The sequence below is a fragment of the Semicossyphus pulcher genome, unplaced genomic scaffold, assembly GCF_022749685.1.
Source record: "Semicossyphus pulcher isolate SPU_LCO1_2020_fin unplaced genomic scaffold, fSemPul1.0.p SCAF_25, whole genome shotgun sequence".
Lineage (NCBI taxonomy): Eukaryota > Metazoa > Chordata > Actinopteri > Labriformes > Labridae > Semicossyphus > Semicossyphus pulcher.
This window is the reverse complement of record NW_027211699.1, coordinates 5653541-5669750: the sequence shown is the minus strand read 5'-3', so window position 1 is coordinate 5669750 and position 16210 is coordinate 5653541. Positions and strand designations below refer to the sequence as shown.

General features: G+C 42.3%; 1 protein-coding gene and 1 pseudogene across 2 annotated transcripts; one reads left to right on the top strand and one right to left on the bottom strand.

The window, feature by feature from the left end:
• The first annotated feature begins 1608 nt into the window (after nucleotides 1-1608).
• On the top strand, nucleotides 1609-3412 carry LOC138604157 (ras-related protein Rap-1b pseudogene; annotated as a pseudogene).
• Nucleotides 3413-5573: 2161 nt separating this feature from the next.
• Nucleotides 5574-15789, bottom strand: prpsap2 (phosphoribosyl pyrophosphate synthetase-associated protein 2). 2 transcript variants are annotated; one of them, XM_069675926.1, is made up of 11 exons: nucleotides 15405-15789; nucleotides 14957-15009; nucleotides 14298-14364; nucleotides 14042-14214; nucleotides 13830-13945; nucleotides 13677-13732; nucleotides 13400-13545; nucleotides 12516-12557; nucleotides 9484-9554; nucleotides 8807-8953; nucleotides 5574-7953 (listed from the first exon to the last, which is right to left on the bottom strand). In XM_069675926.1, exons 1-11 carry the CDS (start codon nucleotides 15485-15487, stop codon nucleotides 7795-7797), a joined length of 1113 nt encoding a protein of 370 aa, XP_069532027.1. In that variant the 5' UTR covers nucleotides 15488-15789; the 3' UTR covers nucleotides 5574-7794. The 2 variants fall into 2 exon arrangements, with proteins under 2 accessions (XP_069532027.1, XP_069532028.1); XM_069675927.1 differs by lacking the exon at nucleotides 12516-12557.
• Between the last annotated feature and the right edge of the window lie 421 nt (nucleotides 15790-16210).

Below are 16210 nucleotides of genomic sequence, written 5' to 3'. Positions count from 1 at the left end.
CTGAGGACGTCTTTAAATCTATGACCTTTTAATGATTACTGTTGAAATGACAGCAAAAGCTTTTACTGTCACACAAGCGTCGTTCAAATGACTGAGCTCATCTGTGCTGCGAGAAGCAATGATTACCTCGCACTTTAAAATACAGCAGATTACATCCAGAACTGCTGGTCGACTGCTGTTGCCATTAGTCATTATTTCGTTTTTCAACGTTATAGTCTTTTAAATCTGAGACACAAAATACAAGAGCCTGTGATGGGAAATAAAATCTCACCGAGAGTAACTGCACGCTTAAAGGTGATGAAACACATCAGTGCTGCTGTTAATATTAACAGTTCTTACCAAATTTATAAAAATCGGGATGTCATGGGTTGGAAATGGCTCAAACACGCCAGCTACCGTTTTAAGTCAGCCCTGGAGCTTGCCAGCCGATGGTGACGTAGAGCCGACCGTTTGGGACAAAACGACGTTATGAAAAGAACATTCATGTCTGTCAATCAGAGGTGATTTGTGTGGGAGTCAATAGAGTTTACTCTAATTTTGCTAGCACATTGTACATTAGCCTTCTAGCTAACATTACGTTACCACTCAGAGACTGCGCCTATTCCCTCTTGCCCTTGCATTGCCTCGGATCCGGCTTCAGGCATCAGTGGGGCTGGAGCCACCACGGTCCTCCACCACATTAGAGTGCTCTTCAGGGGAATCTGGAGGGGAGACGTCCTCCACCTCTAAAGAGCCCTCTGTGGTCGCATGTGCCTTGTGACTCTGTGTCACTCTCTGTTATTCTCAGGCCAGGCGTCACCAATGGTTGTCCATTCCTACTAAATGCTACTAAAATTATAGAAAGAATATTCCTAATCCATCCATCCATTATCTATACTGCTTATCCTGTTCAGGGTTGCAGAGGGCTGGAGCCTGTCCCAGCTGTTATTAGGGGAAAGACAGGGTACACCTTGGACTGGTCGCTAGTCAATCACAGGGCTGACACACAGAGACAGACAACCTTTCGCACGAGTCACCAATGAACCTAACGAGCGTGTCTTTGGACTGCGGGAAGCCGGAGACCCCGGAGAGAACCCGCACATGCATGGAGAGAACATGCCAACTCCACACAGAAAACCGGGGTTTGAACCAGTGACCTAACCACAGTTTTTGTTGTTGTTGTTTTTACAGTGAACAGATATTTGCAAGGCTGAAATGTTGATTTATTATATATATAAAAAAGTACCATGTAATGTGGTTTGCTACTCGTTTTATGATTAAATCTTTTATCCAAGCTTCTTTAAGGATCTGAAGAATCAACGATAAAGCAACATGTGTTAGAACATTTGTTTGTTCAGTAAACATATTCAATTCTCAGCCAGGAGTTCGTTCTGCACACAGAAGAGTCTGAAGAGTCCTGGATGGAAGTTTTTTCTGCACCGCACTTCTGTCACCTTTTTCTTTCTCTGACTCTTCTTGATTTGTTTGAGTTTGTGTGATTGGCTGCTGCAAATCCAAAGACAGAGGGGGAAAAATGCTCTTGCCTGATTGGCTGGGCGCAAAAGGGGGCAGACACTGCATGTGTAGATAAATACAGAGTGCAGCCTGACAGGCATGCTCACATACCAGCTCTGTAACTGACATCAGCGGGTCAGCTTGGAGGAGAAAACACCGGCAAAGAGAAGAAAGAGAAAAGAGGGAAAAGGAGCAACAGCATGTCTTTTGAAGTGAAGGAGAAGACGGAGGTGCGTCTGGTGTTTTTAGGAGCAGCTGGAGTGGGGAAGACAGCCCTCATCCAGCGCTTCCTCAAAGACACTTTTGAGCCCAAGCACCGGCGCACAGTGGAGGAGCTCCACAGGAAGGAGTTCGAGGTGGGGGGCGTCAAAGTCACCATCAACATCATGGACACCAGTGGCAGCTACTCCTTCCCCGCCATGCGGAAGCTCTCCATTCAGAACAGCGACGCCTTCGCCCTGGTCTATGCCGTGGACGATCCTGAGTCCCTGGAGGCGGTGAAGACTCTGCGGGAGGAGATCCTGGAGGTCAAAGAGGACAAGTACACGCCTATCGTAGTGATAGGCAACAAGATCGACCGCCACGATGAGCGACAGGTGTCCAGCAAGGACGTGCTGTCCCGGGTGGAGCTCGACTGGAACAACAGCTTCCTGGAGTCGTCCGCCAAAGACAACGTGAACGTGCTGGAGGCGTTCAGGGAGCTTCTCCAGCAGGCCAACCTGCCCAGCTGGCTCAGTCCCGCGCTGTGCCGGAGACGGGAAACTTTTCCCAAAGAGGGCAACAAACGACCGATTATGAACAAGACCAACAGCTGCGCCATCTCGTAATGATGCGGAGAAGAGAGACTGACATAGACAGAGACTGAACGGGCGTGGTTGGTGGGGAGAAAGAAACCAAGAGACAGTGTTAAATATGTTGAGGTAGAGAAGTCCTCATCTCATCCCACAGCAGCATCAGAGGCACGGAGATGCTGCGGAGAAGACGGAACAACCGTGCGAACAGAGAAACAGTGAACACCATGATAAGTTCTGCAGCTTTACATATTAGAAGCTCAGTTTCCTCGTGTGTAAATGTGACGTTTTAAGTTGTTTATGGTGTTCAAAAAAAAAAGTGCAATAACTGCGATGTGATGGGCTTTTATGCAAAAGTGCGTTTACATGAGATAGTTTTAAGAAAAAAGAGAACAGACGAGGAAGTGAAATAAAAAACAAGTTGTATATTTTTAAAAGCAACTCATCAAATGTTGTGAATGTTTGTGCAGCCTGTTCTGCACAAACAGAGACGCTGGCGTTACCATGTGAACCATTATGTTACAATGCATACGTACAGGTGGGTTTTCTTTCCGTCTTTGTTTCATTCAAATATGTAACTTCCTGCTTTCTGTTATTGAGAATTTAACTGTTTTTTACTTTTTGCCATTGATGTTCTTTATCCCGTCTTATTTTATGATAAATAAACAGCCTTTTTTTTTTTTTACTGATATGACTTCCTTTAATGTGGCAGAACACACAAAAGAAATGTGTAGCCATAAGAAAATTCTGCTGCTATCACATCATATAATAAAAGTTAAATAAAGCCTAAAGAAGACAACACATTTTAAAGTCTCCTCTGAATTAATCGGACTGTTACATGTGGCTTTAATCGCAAATGCATTCGGCTGGTGGTGTTTCTGTGTCATTCTCTCACCACATAAAATGACTGTAATTCAACTCCACGTTGTACCGTGTGAAAATATGTTCATCATCTTTTCTTGGGAAGTGGTCCAACCAGAAGTTTTAAAAACATCTGCAGCCTCACATGAACAACCTGTTTGTATTTAAAATGGTGTTTGATAATAACGTGTGTACTAAAGACTCTGAGAGCAGCATTGATGTTGAGTGGATTTTTCCCGGTGAAATAAAGCAAGTTGCAGACTTCAGTCAATGCAGTGATGTCTTTGTTTTGTGTTGCGTTGCCCCCTGGTGGTGATTACTCTGAAACAAGTGACGCATTACTGCTCTGGTGAGTTGCACATGAGGAAGCAGGTGCTTTTCAAACACGGGCAGGTTAAGCAGTAAATCAATGTGATTATGAGGGAACAAACTGATCAAAAGTCATTATTCATTCGTCAATCATTATCTTTGCACATTCATGTACAGCTCTTTTCATACACTTTAAAGATAGATTGTATAGATGAAATTTATATTTGTATTTTATTCTATTGAAGTTACTCAACAGTAGGAGTTCTGCTGTTTAGTTCCTGTTGTTATATTTGTTATCTTTCATGTTAAAGGGCCAGTTCGCCGATTTTCAACCTCAGTCCTATCACGCTATTACAGGGAGCTAATGTCATTATGGTATTATGGTTTCACTCTGTGCCTTTGGAGGACGCTATCCGCTTCTTCAATGGACCCTGGAAAACCCCCGGCAGATGACGCCGGAAGTCTGGCGGAACTACACATCCTCACTCTAGGACGCCCGCCTCTGACGTCATGTCTCGTTCAAAATCGTCAGGTTTGAAATGTAGACTGCACCTGAAGATTATTTTAGACGATCCACCGGTATGTTCTCGTCGTATTTTGGATTCTCTACCGCTCTGACCCGTTGTCTGCAGAGAAACGTTTGTATTTCACTCCAGCGTCTCTCGCTGGGCCGTTCCTTTCAGGGGGAGGGGCGCAATGCATGCTGGGTGTTGTAGGAATTTAAATTTGGGTGAAACCGCAAGCTGTTTGTACAACTTTCTCCACAGTTATGGCGCCAATTTCAAATATTATTGCTTCTATCGATTACAGAGAACACCAGCTTTGACTGACAGCGGCTTTTTCCAGGGGCGAACTGCTCCTTTAAGCACTTTGTGCGAACCTACTTTGCAATAAATCCCTATTCAGATTCAGTAATAATAATAATAATAATAATAATAATAATACCTTAGATTTATATAGCGCCTTTCAAGAAACCCACATCGATCGCAACAGGGAGGGAGCTCCAGAGGGTGGGGTGCTGCCACACTGAAGGCTCTCTCCCCAACAGTTCGCAGGCAGGTGTGGGGAATGGTGAGCAGGCCCGTGTCTGAGGACCGCAGATTCCAGGGGACGGGGTATAGGGATGGAGGAGGTCATGAAGGTGCTGTGGGGCCAGGGCACGGAGGGATTTGTAGGTGAGAAGGAGGATTTTAGAGGAGATGCAGGACCTGACCTGGAGCCGGTGAAGGTGGATGAGGGTGGGGGTGATGTGTTCTGCACCGACTGGAGCTGCTCCAGGGATTTTCTGGGTATCCCGGACAGGACTCCATTGTAGTATGCATTAGGATGAATACTGTACATGCAGTGAGCTTCTCAGTGTTTCCTCCTGTGGCATAGTATTTAAGAATCTGAATCCATTAATGATTGTTAGATTCTGTCCGTCTCTCTCAGACGCTTCATATGTGCTCTAGCTGCCAAAAGTCAGAGTGGGAGAGAAAAAGGTTTGCTTCCTCTTTCCAAAAATGCTCAGAGACAAGGTGCATTGTTTTCCCCAGAACGCGAGGAGGAAGTGACCTGTGATTATCAGATCTCTTGTTCCTCTTTGTGTCCCATTAAAACTCACAGCTGTCTCCACGGCAGGGTTGTGATTCCATTGCAGCGACGGACGAGGGAAGAAGGACATTCCTGTTCTGGAGCTCAGGTGGGAACTAAACTTGCCTTTCAGGTTGCTTTAAAGAAGTGTTCGTCTTTGCTCCTGGACTTGGTCAAAGCTCCTCAGTGTTGTTTCGAGGCCTGAGAAGTTTTGAACAAGTGTAGGATCTCGGACAGTCACAGCAGTAGTTTATTACCTTTTTGTATTCGTCAGATATCTGCGGATACACGTCTACATAAAGGTTGCTTAAACTGGGTAAGAGCAGCAGACACGAAGAGGAAAAGATCTTTACTCTGCTATTATTGCTTGTTTCTTTTTCATGATGCATTCAAGTGTCAAGATCATAAATCTGATTACATAGTACAGTGCATATCCGCTTAGTATGTTAACATTTTCTGTTGTTTTCTGTCACTTTAATGCAAAATATCTGTCTTTACACAAAGACATTAGCCGATGATGCTCTTAGATATCACATAAAGCACAAAAAGAGGCAACTGTTTTATTTTCAGACACATTTACACACAAACGCCGAGACAGAAGGGTGCAAAAGTCTAAACTCTACATCCTCCACAAAGAGACAAGAGAGGGGAACCGTGAATACAGAGAGGAAATACACTAATGGCGGATACAGTTTGAACTTCTAACTCTGTGCCGAGACGACCAGCGGGAACAATAAGGAAACTAAACCGTAGAAAGCAAAGATCTGCTGATGTGTGGAAGACATTCTCAACAAACATTTGTCAACATCTGAAACAGGAAGGAAAACATAAAACAAATAAGTGTGCATTGGCTTATTTAGTGAGCATATATCCCTGAGCAAAAGGCTCAATCAGCAGAGAAGAACACTCTCTCACAGAGCGTCGCTTTGCTGTTACTCAGAGAGCAGAGAAAGGTGCGCAAGAGGGCCTACTTATCATAGCCAAACATGGACAACATACAGGGAGTTTTGCATTTTCTTTTCTACCAAATAACTAAAATAAATCATATTTAATGTTTTAGCATATGCAGCCTTTTTCTTCCAGGCAGGCTTCAGTTCAAAACAAGCATCTCCAGCAGCCCGCCGTATTGGAGTCTATCAGAGTTGTCGTTAAAGAAAGCGTAAAGCACAGATCCATAAGAGTGCAATAACCCGGTGCATTCAAGTGCTGCTATACCGCTCAGGTGTGGCTGTAAAGCACAGTCAGCAATGCTGTTAAAGTCGAACTCAGAGGGGCACAAACTTTGAACGCACATTGAGAACTTGGCTGCTTGCATTTAAAAAAACTTTTGTAATATTGATTTCTTTACTTTCCGACATAGAGGTTTAGTAGCACATCAGGAGATCTCAAACAGTAACAGCACTGTAACGGACCAAAAGGAAAAGGAGGTTCAGTCAGCATTACTGGTTAGTGATGTCACTATGACCATCAATAGACTGGACCGGTTATGTTCAATCTACTGCCAGAGAGATGTAGTGTATTAAACATAGACAGTATAAAAAGATGGACGACATGACAGCTCCCGAAAAGAGAAGCCAAACCCTCTCTATCGCCCCCTGCTGACTGGCTGCAGTATGGGTCTTAAAGCCGCCTCCTCCATGCTAACAGATGCATTTCTCTCCAACATGGTTTCTATCATTATAGTTATCATGCTGATTTACATCCAAGTTTATTTTAAATTAGTTATTTGATGCTGTCAAAAGGATGATTGACAGCTCTGTTGACTAATCCGGCTCCTGCAGCCGAACTGTTCTGGATTAGCAGAGTAGAGGAGGATCGGCGAGAGGAAACTAAAACAATCACTACAGTCATTAAAGTTTGCATATCTGTGAACGTCTGCTTCAGACCATCACAAGAAGCTGGATCTTTGCAGGATCTATGCTGCTGTTTTGCAGTAATTTAAGTGTGTTTTGATGAATGACGTCACGAGCACGGGATGTCAGCGCCCGTCACGGTGGGGGGGAAATTTGGCTTTAATTTTGCACAGTGAGAGCAGATGGATGGAGTGGAGTTACAGCAGGAATCTCAAAGGCAGATTTCTCCAAACTACAGCAGCTAAGAAGGAACACATCTGTTGCTTTAATGTAGTCGAATTGATCCGCTAAGACCAACAATATGAATTGAAGATCCACTTATTTCTGCAGATGTTGTCGCACAGAACTTTCCCACAAATGGTGCGAAAAGAAAAAGCTGCATAAAAACGTAATTTGGGCACGAACAAGCAGGAGTTTTCTCAGTCAGAAATCACAGTACAGAGCGGCCCTGAACACGAAGGCCAGCCAGAGCGTGAGACAGGGTTGGTTAAACACACGGTTGTTTCTCGAGACATTTTTCTCTTCACTTTTGCAGTTGAGGCTCAAGACCGTAGGTACGAGGTACGGTAGTGTTTGACGAAACAACTTCTTAAATACAGATCATGTCTTGTTCAAGTTGGGAAATCAGGGAGGCAGCGAAACAAGGGAAGGCTTTGAAATGTGGCTCACCTGTTTGCTATTTTATCATCTTTCCTCAGCAAGAACAAGATGCAAGAAAAGGGGAAACACTTTTCCAGCTGTGGGTAAATTTCTGAATGTCTTTAACGGAATGAGGAGACATGTAATCCCCACATACACAACACGTTGACCATGACGTTAGCATGTTTTTACAGCACCGGGAAGAAGTGCACCTGCCCTCAGCCACAACCAGACCCACCTCAGCCCTCACTCTCTCTCTCTCTCTCTCTCTCTGTCTAGTCGTCTGTGGTGATGTTGCGGAACAGGTAAGCCATGGACTCTCCGTTGTGGATGCGGCGGATTGCCTCGGCTAAAATCATGCTGACGTCCACGGTCTTGATTTTTGGGCACTGGAGCTTCTGGACTTCATGCGGGACGGTGTTTGTCACCACCACCTGAGGGGCGAACAAAGACAGCGTTTAGATTTAAAGAGACATTCTGGAGTTTTAATAAAAGCTATTTACCACCTGATTTTCTTCTCAGGCGGATTTAATGGAAAGCTTGTATTGCACTGATGACTGATGCTGCAACATACTTGACGCATTGCATACTAAATTATGATGATTTAAAAGTCTCTAAATGTAACAAGACCAAAAAAGCTTACTGGGATTGCAAGTAATCTGTTCTAAACTACTAATAATAAAAGAAAAATATATACAGTTTGACTAAATGTAGGCCGGGGCGACTCGTCGGCGTAATTGATTACAGAAATATGTCGATTTGTGCGTCGATGCGTCGCGATTCAATCGCTCTGTGTGTCACAGCAATCCTTTTGAATTAGGGGTCCAGTTTCTGATCATCTGACAAATAGTCTATTATTATTATTATTAATATCATCACAGTGGTAGGGAAATTGGAGACTATGACATTTTTTTTTTTAGGATAAATCGACAAATTAATCGTTTGATTAATCGATAAAAAAAAGAATCGTTAGCTGCAGCTGTAACTAAATGATCAACCAACTGTATGAACAACTTGATATCTGAATCCTAGATAGTCAGGAGGAACTGAAAATGTAAATGAGTAGTTTACAGAAATGCAACCAGGTAACAGGATCCGTTCCCTATTCTGGTTACGATGCATTCATGACCTCAAAATTCAGTTGAAAACTGCACACTAAGAGGAAGTGCTGTCTGATACACTGTGTTCAATAAAAACAGATGACAAATGTTTCCTCCCTTTTAACTCCTCCTTTAGCTCCCTTAATGAAGTTTAAATTCAAACGTATTAAACTTGACGTGTCCTCACCTCATCGATGGCAGATTCCTCTATGAGACGTGGAGCGTCGGCAGACAGGAGGCCGTGTGTCGCCATGATATAAATCTTATAGGCTCCTCTCTCTTTCAGGATCTCTGCAGCTGCGACAAAGTCTCCTACGTCATCTATAATGTCATCCTGGGAGGGAAAGAAATAGGAAAAATACAATGTGTACAGAAGACTTCACAATTCTACAATCGTGCACCCTTAGCCCAGGATTAGGGCAGAACATTTTGAGCTACACTATATTGTTACAAATACGAATTCTGGGATAACTAGATATGCAAAAACATAGTGTAAGAGCAGCAGACACAGAGAAGAGTCATCAAGTTATTGAATTGTGAAATCTACATTAATTAAAGTGACTTAAGCTACCGTAAGCTACAGGTGATATCAGGCCATGTCAGGCTGTAGCAGCAACACCTGTGTGTTCCCTGAATCAAGCATTTGTGTTTGCATTGCTTTCAATTGAAGTTTTTATATTTAAGACAAAGAAAGTGTCACTTTTCCTTTAAAAAAATAAACTGGAAAAGTCTGAAAAGTTGTGTTCAAAGCACAAAATTCTGACTTACAGTGCAAACCACTTGAAATGCTTTCAAACACTTAGAGAGAGAGATATAATGTGCAGACAGCAGAGCAGCTGTAAGAGTGCATTCACAAAATCTCACCACAATGATGGCAATTCTCCCTCCCACGTCTCCGACGACAGTGATGGGCGGTTTCTCCTTGGCCATCATCACTGCAAAGGAAAGCAGAAGTGGTTACCCGTGAGAGCCTTCTGAGGAGGTTATGTGTGCTGCATTTACACTAATTAAGAATAGTAGATTGGGTAAAATGGGTTGAGAAAATGTTCCGCAATTTCGGCAAATCTGCAAATCGAATTAAAGGCTCGTTACAGGTTTGTGTAAATGATTTGAAGACATTGTGTTGGATTAAAATGATGCAGAATTTAAAATGCGATCAAAAGTTGAAAAAAATTCCCCCCATTGTACCCCACCTACCCCCTGGAAGATTTTAACTGAAATGCCAAACGTAGTAGAGCACATGCCATGCAAAATCAAACGACAGGGTTTTTCTGCCCAGGATACCCAATCAGAATGAACACTGCCTGGACACACACGACCTCAGGCCCTCAGGCAACGTGGCAGCAGTCTGCATATGAACCAATATGCACCAGAACGATCGGGTTTCACACGGGACAACAGTGGCCGACAAGCACTGATGAGGGTTTCTTCATACACACTTGCCAATGTTCTGGGGTCAGTCCTCAGTCGAACATCACTGCTGCCGAGGACTACTTTTACATGCATGCAATAATGTGATAGACAGCTGCAGTTTTTCCGGACAGTATCAAAGTAAATGTATTTTAATTCATCCGATCTGGGCGGCTTTATGTGTCATGTGAGCCAGGTGTCGGTGAAATTATGGCGCTACAAGCTGCAACATCAATGTGATTTCTGTTGCTTAAATAACACGGTGCAACTTTTAAATCCCTTCAGGAGTATAAACTGTAACAACAAATATATAACATGCTGAAGACAACATAACTAGCACTAAATCTTGTTAATAATATGATATAAGGGCGTTTTCAGAATTAAAATCAATCAGCCAACGCACCGTGGTGTGAATCACTGCATCAAAACTAGACTGCAATCAAATTTCTTTGGTATTTAACCAATTAAAAAAAAAACACAGCTGCATTTTCAGTATTGCCGTGCATGTAAATGTAGTCAATCAAAGGGTTGAAGGAAACAATCAACTGGTAAACAATCAGCCAGCGAAGCCGATTGTGAAGGAAAAAAGTAGAACGAAGCAGAGAAAAAGGAGGAGCATGCCTTGCAGATCACTGTGCTGAATACCGTGAGTCCCACGGCATCAGAACACCTGGGAGGGTCACATTCAGACTTTTATCGCTTTTAACCAAAAAAAACAAACAGCAAAAAGCCATGTTGTTAGCAGTACAAACTCTTCTTAAACGTGTTGTTCTGGTTTAACAACTTCAAACTGCAACAAGCCGCCTGAGAAATGTTTGGTCAGATATCTTAAAGTTAATTTAAGACCCAAATGATCAACATGATCCTGTGGTGGATTTAATGTATTTAAAGAGGGGGTATAATGCTGTTTCACATTTTAAGACATATGGTGTTACAATGTTGGATGGCCATACTTGGGGATGGGTTTTAACGTTACTACTATTATCGATACTGCTTAACGATCTGGTACTTTAACGGTGTTCTTATCGAAAGAAATTAAGAACAGAATTAAGATTGCTTTATTTCCTGCAATGTTAAATAAACTATAATTGATAGCAAAAGAAACAGCAATGTTTAGGACAGATCACTATTATAGACTCCAGTGTTGTGATGATGGAAATATAAAACAACTTTGGCTGGCTGGTAGAGGGCGGGGCTTATCAATTAACCCGGTGTGTCACGTGTACTAAGCTTGCTGGTTGACAGCGTCCAGTGAGAAGTGTGGCGCATGTCTCTGCCTGTATGTGAGGCACTTTAGACAGATTGCTCGTGTTTCCGCCCTATCAAGCAAAAGTATTGTTTGTTGCAACGAGCATCGTCGGCATCGACTCTGGTGAAGTGTAACCACACTTCCGGGGCCCGTTTAACACCGGGTTTCGGTAGCCATCCCTATCCCGATTAAATGTGGGTGAAGTTTCAAATCTGTAGGTAAAAGTATGTTGGAGTAATCCCCAGGCTTCTCAGCTCAGTCTGCAGGCTGCTGTGAACGCCAGGTTTCACACAGTTTTTTCTACACACTTTGTGAAGTCACAAAGTGCACAGAGCTGGCCAATCAGAAGAAAGTGGGCTTGTAGGGGCGGGGTTTCTTAAAGGGACAGAGCTGACTGAGTCGTTTCAGGCAGAGGCTGTATGAGGGCCTGTACAGAGCACCAGTGTGAGAAAAATGAGGAGTTTTTAACTGTAAATTATGCTAAGCTAATCCCTGGTATCACAGAGTGAAATATGTAGTTTAAAATTAGCATAATACCCCCCTTTAAAGGACCTAATCAGCAAACTTTAACAACAGGTTGGCATCACATTCAGCTAAATATTGTGCTAAAATAAGTTCTGCTTAAAAGCTCTGAAGTAGCAAACTAAACCTTTGATTCAGGCCGTTTGAATTAAACTGAAACGTACCAATCATTCCATTCGTAATGTTTCTTCTTCACATCATTACATGTTAGATTTCACAAGCATGCCGTTTATAGTTCTCATCACATGCAGTTATGACCAAATGTTAATCAGGTTTTAAAGAGCGGGTTTAATATGGGTGCACCACGTGTTGATTGGCAAGATGAGTCCAGATATTGAACTGAAAAGTAAAACATGTCTGGCATGGTTCTGGTTTGATTTATGGATTTCAAAATAAAATCAGAACACAACAAAACAAAGAGCGGTTTGGTCATCTTGTAGAACTACCTGTCTGGACTCTTAGAAAGGTGCAGTAAAGACAAACATGCCATGCAAATAATAGAATTTGGAGCGCACTGTGGCCTAATAACTCATCGCAAATTGTCTGGAAACTATCAGTGCAGCTGGTGCTTTTTTCATCCACTTCCTCTCCTGAATCCAGACTGTATTTTCACAAGATGCAACACAAACCCTTTTTTCTTCACATGCACGAATTGAGGAGCCATTTGAAGAGGAATCATTTGATAGTCAGGTGTGAGTTAAGTTTACGGTCGTACTTGGGAGCTCTATGCCAGGGAACGGAGCTTGTTGTTTGCCTGCTATTACCAACAAATAAACACCACGTTAACACAAATGCACAAATATTTGACATGACAAACACATGATGCCAAGACTTGGAAAATCCTCTCGCCAGTTAGACTTACATAACAACAAATCAGGCTCATTAGATCTTTAATAAGGTTTTCCTATTCTTGGAAATTTGTGATTTTAAATGAGGATTTTTTAAGTCAAGGGTGAGAATCAAACACATGTAAGAATAGAAATATATTGACTAAATAATAAAGTGAATACTGGACGCAAATACGTTGGAGTCATTTGCCAATGACACAGTCATTTGATATCATCTCATTAGAATGGCCTTACCAGGATTTAACACTGACAATATGTTGGAACTAGATGCCAGAGTCACGTTAGTCTCCATCAGCAAAAGAATATTTGAAAATCAAAATAAGTGTCAACAAATAGGCAGGGACTGTGATTCTATGACTACTAAAGCACGCCACTCTTTGTAAGTGAGGGGTTGCAGCTGGAGGAGGATGCAGCAAGAGTAGACGTATCTGTGGAATTAAAACATGCAGTGACACAAAAATCAACTTCTCGGAGGATGGGTGATGGCATGAGTGAGAAACAGCAGAGTCCTCAAATCCAAAAAGGGTTAGCACGAATAAGAGCTGTGTTAGGCTGTGGGCAGGATTTATATTATGAGTGCAGTGAAGTCGTTAGCCTGGCAGAAATGATAAGGGATTTTCTTGCTTATTTTGACCATGATGTGATATTAAAAAGAGCAACAGATATGTTTTCTGTAGAGGCTAAATCTGGACCTACAAATCTACAAAGAAAATGTGAAAAACACCAACAAACGATGTGTGTTCTTTCTTACAAGGGAGCTCCAAGCCGGTGTGTCCTGTGGTGTTGCGTACACAAGGTGGGGAGTGCCGTCCGTCGGCCATGTCTGACTCTGAACACTGAGCCTCGCCGTGAATCACAGCTAGGCCCAAACGCAGGCGCTCTGCATACGACTGAGCCCTGGAAGAGAGGAAGGAAAAAAGATTTCATGTATTCAGATTAAGTCGCATCTTTTATGTAAAATATTTAAGCAGTTCTGGCAAAATATGATGTTTTTATGTAGAGATCCTGGATGTTTATCCAGCAGTTACCTCTTAGCTGCTGACGGGGACTTTGACACAATGATGGCATTTCTGTAATCAGGAATCTGACAGGACAAAGGAAAACAAATGTTAATGACTCCGTCAGGTTGATTGATGGGTTTGGATCTCAGGTGGGGTTAAACATTAGAACAGAACTATCACCTCTTCCTGGATGTACTGAATCAAAAAGGGGGAGGCACGCAAGTTGTCCACAGGAAAGCTGAAGAAGCCCTGGATCTCCTTCTGATGCAGGTCCATGGTGATGATGTGTGTCAATCCTTTGGGGTAAAAGACAGACGAGTGGTAAGGTGGTGACATTAAATCCGAGCAAACGCAACACCACTGTTGCAAAATCACAGGTTTGTTCTCTTTACCTGCTTTAGCTAGCATCGAAGCTAACAGCTTGCTCACAATGGAGCCCCTCTTCCTCATCTTGCACTGTTTGCTGTAGGGAAAGTAGGGAATGACTCCAATGATGTTCTTTGCACAGGAGGTCTTGAGGGCGTAGGCCATAACCAGCAGCTCCATGATGGCTGTGTTGACATCTCTGGTTGTGTAACAAAAGAAAACAAAGAGATGTTTTTTTCTAATTCCTGTCGCAATGAATATGACCTGATATTCTGTACTCACCGTGGTATGGTCTGTATGATGAAGATGGTTTGTCCACGAACTGATTCTTTCACATCCACTCTTGTTTCTAAATAAAAAAAACAATAAGTATGCAAACTGTTAATTTAGCAAAGTTGCAACTTATTTCCACTCTTATTCTAATGACTATTCACACATTATTAATAACTATTCAGCTTCACAGTGCACACATCAAATACTGCCATTGATGAAGTATGATAAACAGTTTAGACAATAATATGGCAGGATCCCTTATTCAATGGAGAATATTCCTGTTGTATTCGATAGATTCATCCGCAGAACATCAATTCATCTCCTTACCATACGTGCTGGTCTTTGTTAACCACATGTTCTCTCTCTTTTCTCCTTTCTCAAACATGCTAGCTAACCGATCAGTTGCCACAAATTGAAACAAACTTATCTAAGGGTAGCCGAATGCTAGCTCCATTTGTTTGGCTGAATGTTTGAATGTGAGTAAATACATGGTGTGTGGAAGTCAATGTTTTTTTCTGCTTTATTGTGATTTTATTGCGTGTGTGTGATAAAATTGCAATATATTGTGCAGCCTCAATTTAGACACAAAATCCAGCTAGCCCAGAGTAACAAATACCAGCTTCTGTTGTTGGTAATCAAAGACAATTTCTTCTAGAAAGTCTCCTCACCTCTGTTAGATTCCTGAAAGACCACAGACTTCCCTAATTCAACTCCCAGCCGCCTGTGAAACAAGAGCACAAAATGACCACCAAGTGTGAGATATTACTGCTGTATCTCGAACACATTATGACAAATTTAGCACATCCTTCATTCATTCATTCCTTTAAAACCAGCTGTAAGCAGTCCTCGCTGCAGACAACAGCACAAGATTAGGTGTGTTACACAAAGTACCATATGTTTTTTGACGCAGTTCTCAATACTAAATGTCAAAAAGTTGCTTGTCATTGATACTCTAATAAGCTTTGGCTGTCGCTGGATGTCATTCAAAAGCGTTCGTGTCCTGGTGGTTGGCCCTATGAATTAAAACAACGCTTTTTTTGTTTAACTAACCAACACCAGCTTGCTAACTAGCAGTCGGTTTGTCGTAATATATGACAAACGCAACATTGTACTTACTCTGTTATCTTCTTGGCCAATTCTGTGCATGCTGCGGAGGAGTTTGCGGAGAAGACGCGGTAACCACTTTTAGCGACGTTCATCCTGGCACTGCTGCTGGTTTATTTCTTTCACACTGACAGGAGCGGCACCTTTTATCCGCGTTTGTTGCCGATTTTCCGCTCGTGACGCTGCTGTTAGTTAACTAGCTAGCTACCTCAGTAAACTAGCCTGCTATGTGAGCTAGTAACACGTAAATATATTCAGTGTGCTACTTTAACTTAGCTAGAGCATAGTTAGGAAACATATATTAATTACAGTATTAATTCCACTGATTTTTTAATCGGACTATTCACGGAATAACGGGTGGCACCTGTCAGTTAGGTAGGAAAGCAACCGAACAACCGTCCACACTACAGGCTTTCTTTCTTCTTCTTCGTTGGTGTATTTTGGCGGTTGGCAAACCAGCTTAGAGGTGCATTACCGCCACCAACTGGACGGCAATGTGGAAGAAGAGATTAGGAAATACTTTGTAAATAAACAGGAATATCTTTTCGAAATGAAGATCGGCCATTTATTTCTCAGTGATATAAACTGATAAATGGTCTAATAATGTTTATATGACTCCATCTCTTGTAGTTTTTGAAGAGGGCTCAGTTATGTAGTCATGTTTCCTTTTGTGCCTCCTGTTTTACAGTTCGTTTTATTGTAGGATATTTTGTATCCTGTATTGTCATATCTGTTTTATTGCTGTTGAGTCTGTTTTGTCTCATGTGTATTTGTTTTCATGTATTTTAAAGGCCCATCAGGGGACGGGCATTGCAAAT

Excerpts from the sequence above, each read along its gene's own strand:
- prpsap2 (XM_069675926.1), bottom strand. The coding sequence starts at position 15,487 with ATGAACGTCGCTAAAAGTGGTTACCGCGTCTTCTCCGCAAACTCCTCC. Across the intron at positions 13,946-14,041 it reads TTCGATGCTAGCTAAAGCAG|GATTGACACACATCATCACC; the intron begins GTAAAGAGAACA and ends TTTACCCCAAAG. Across the intron at positions 12,558-13,399 it reads CACCGGCTTGGAGCTCCCTT|CAGGCAAACAACAAGCTCCG; the intron begins GTAAGAAAGAAC and ends TGTTGGTAATAG.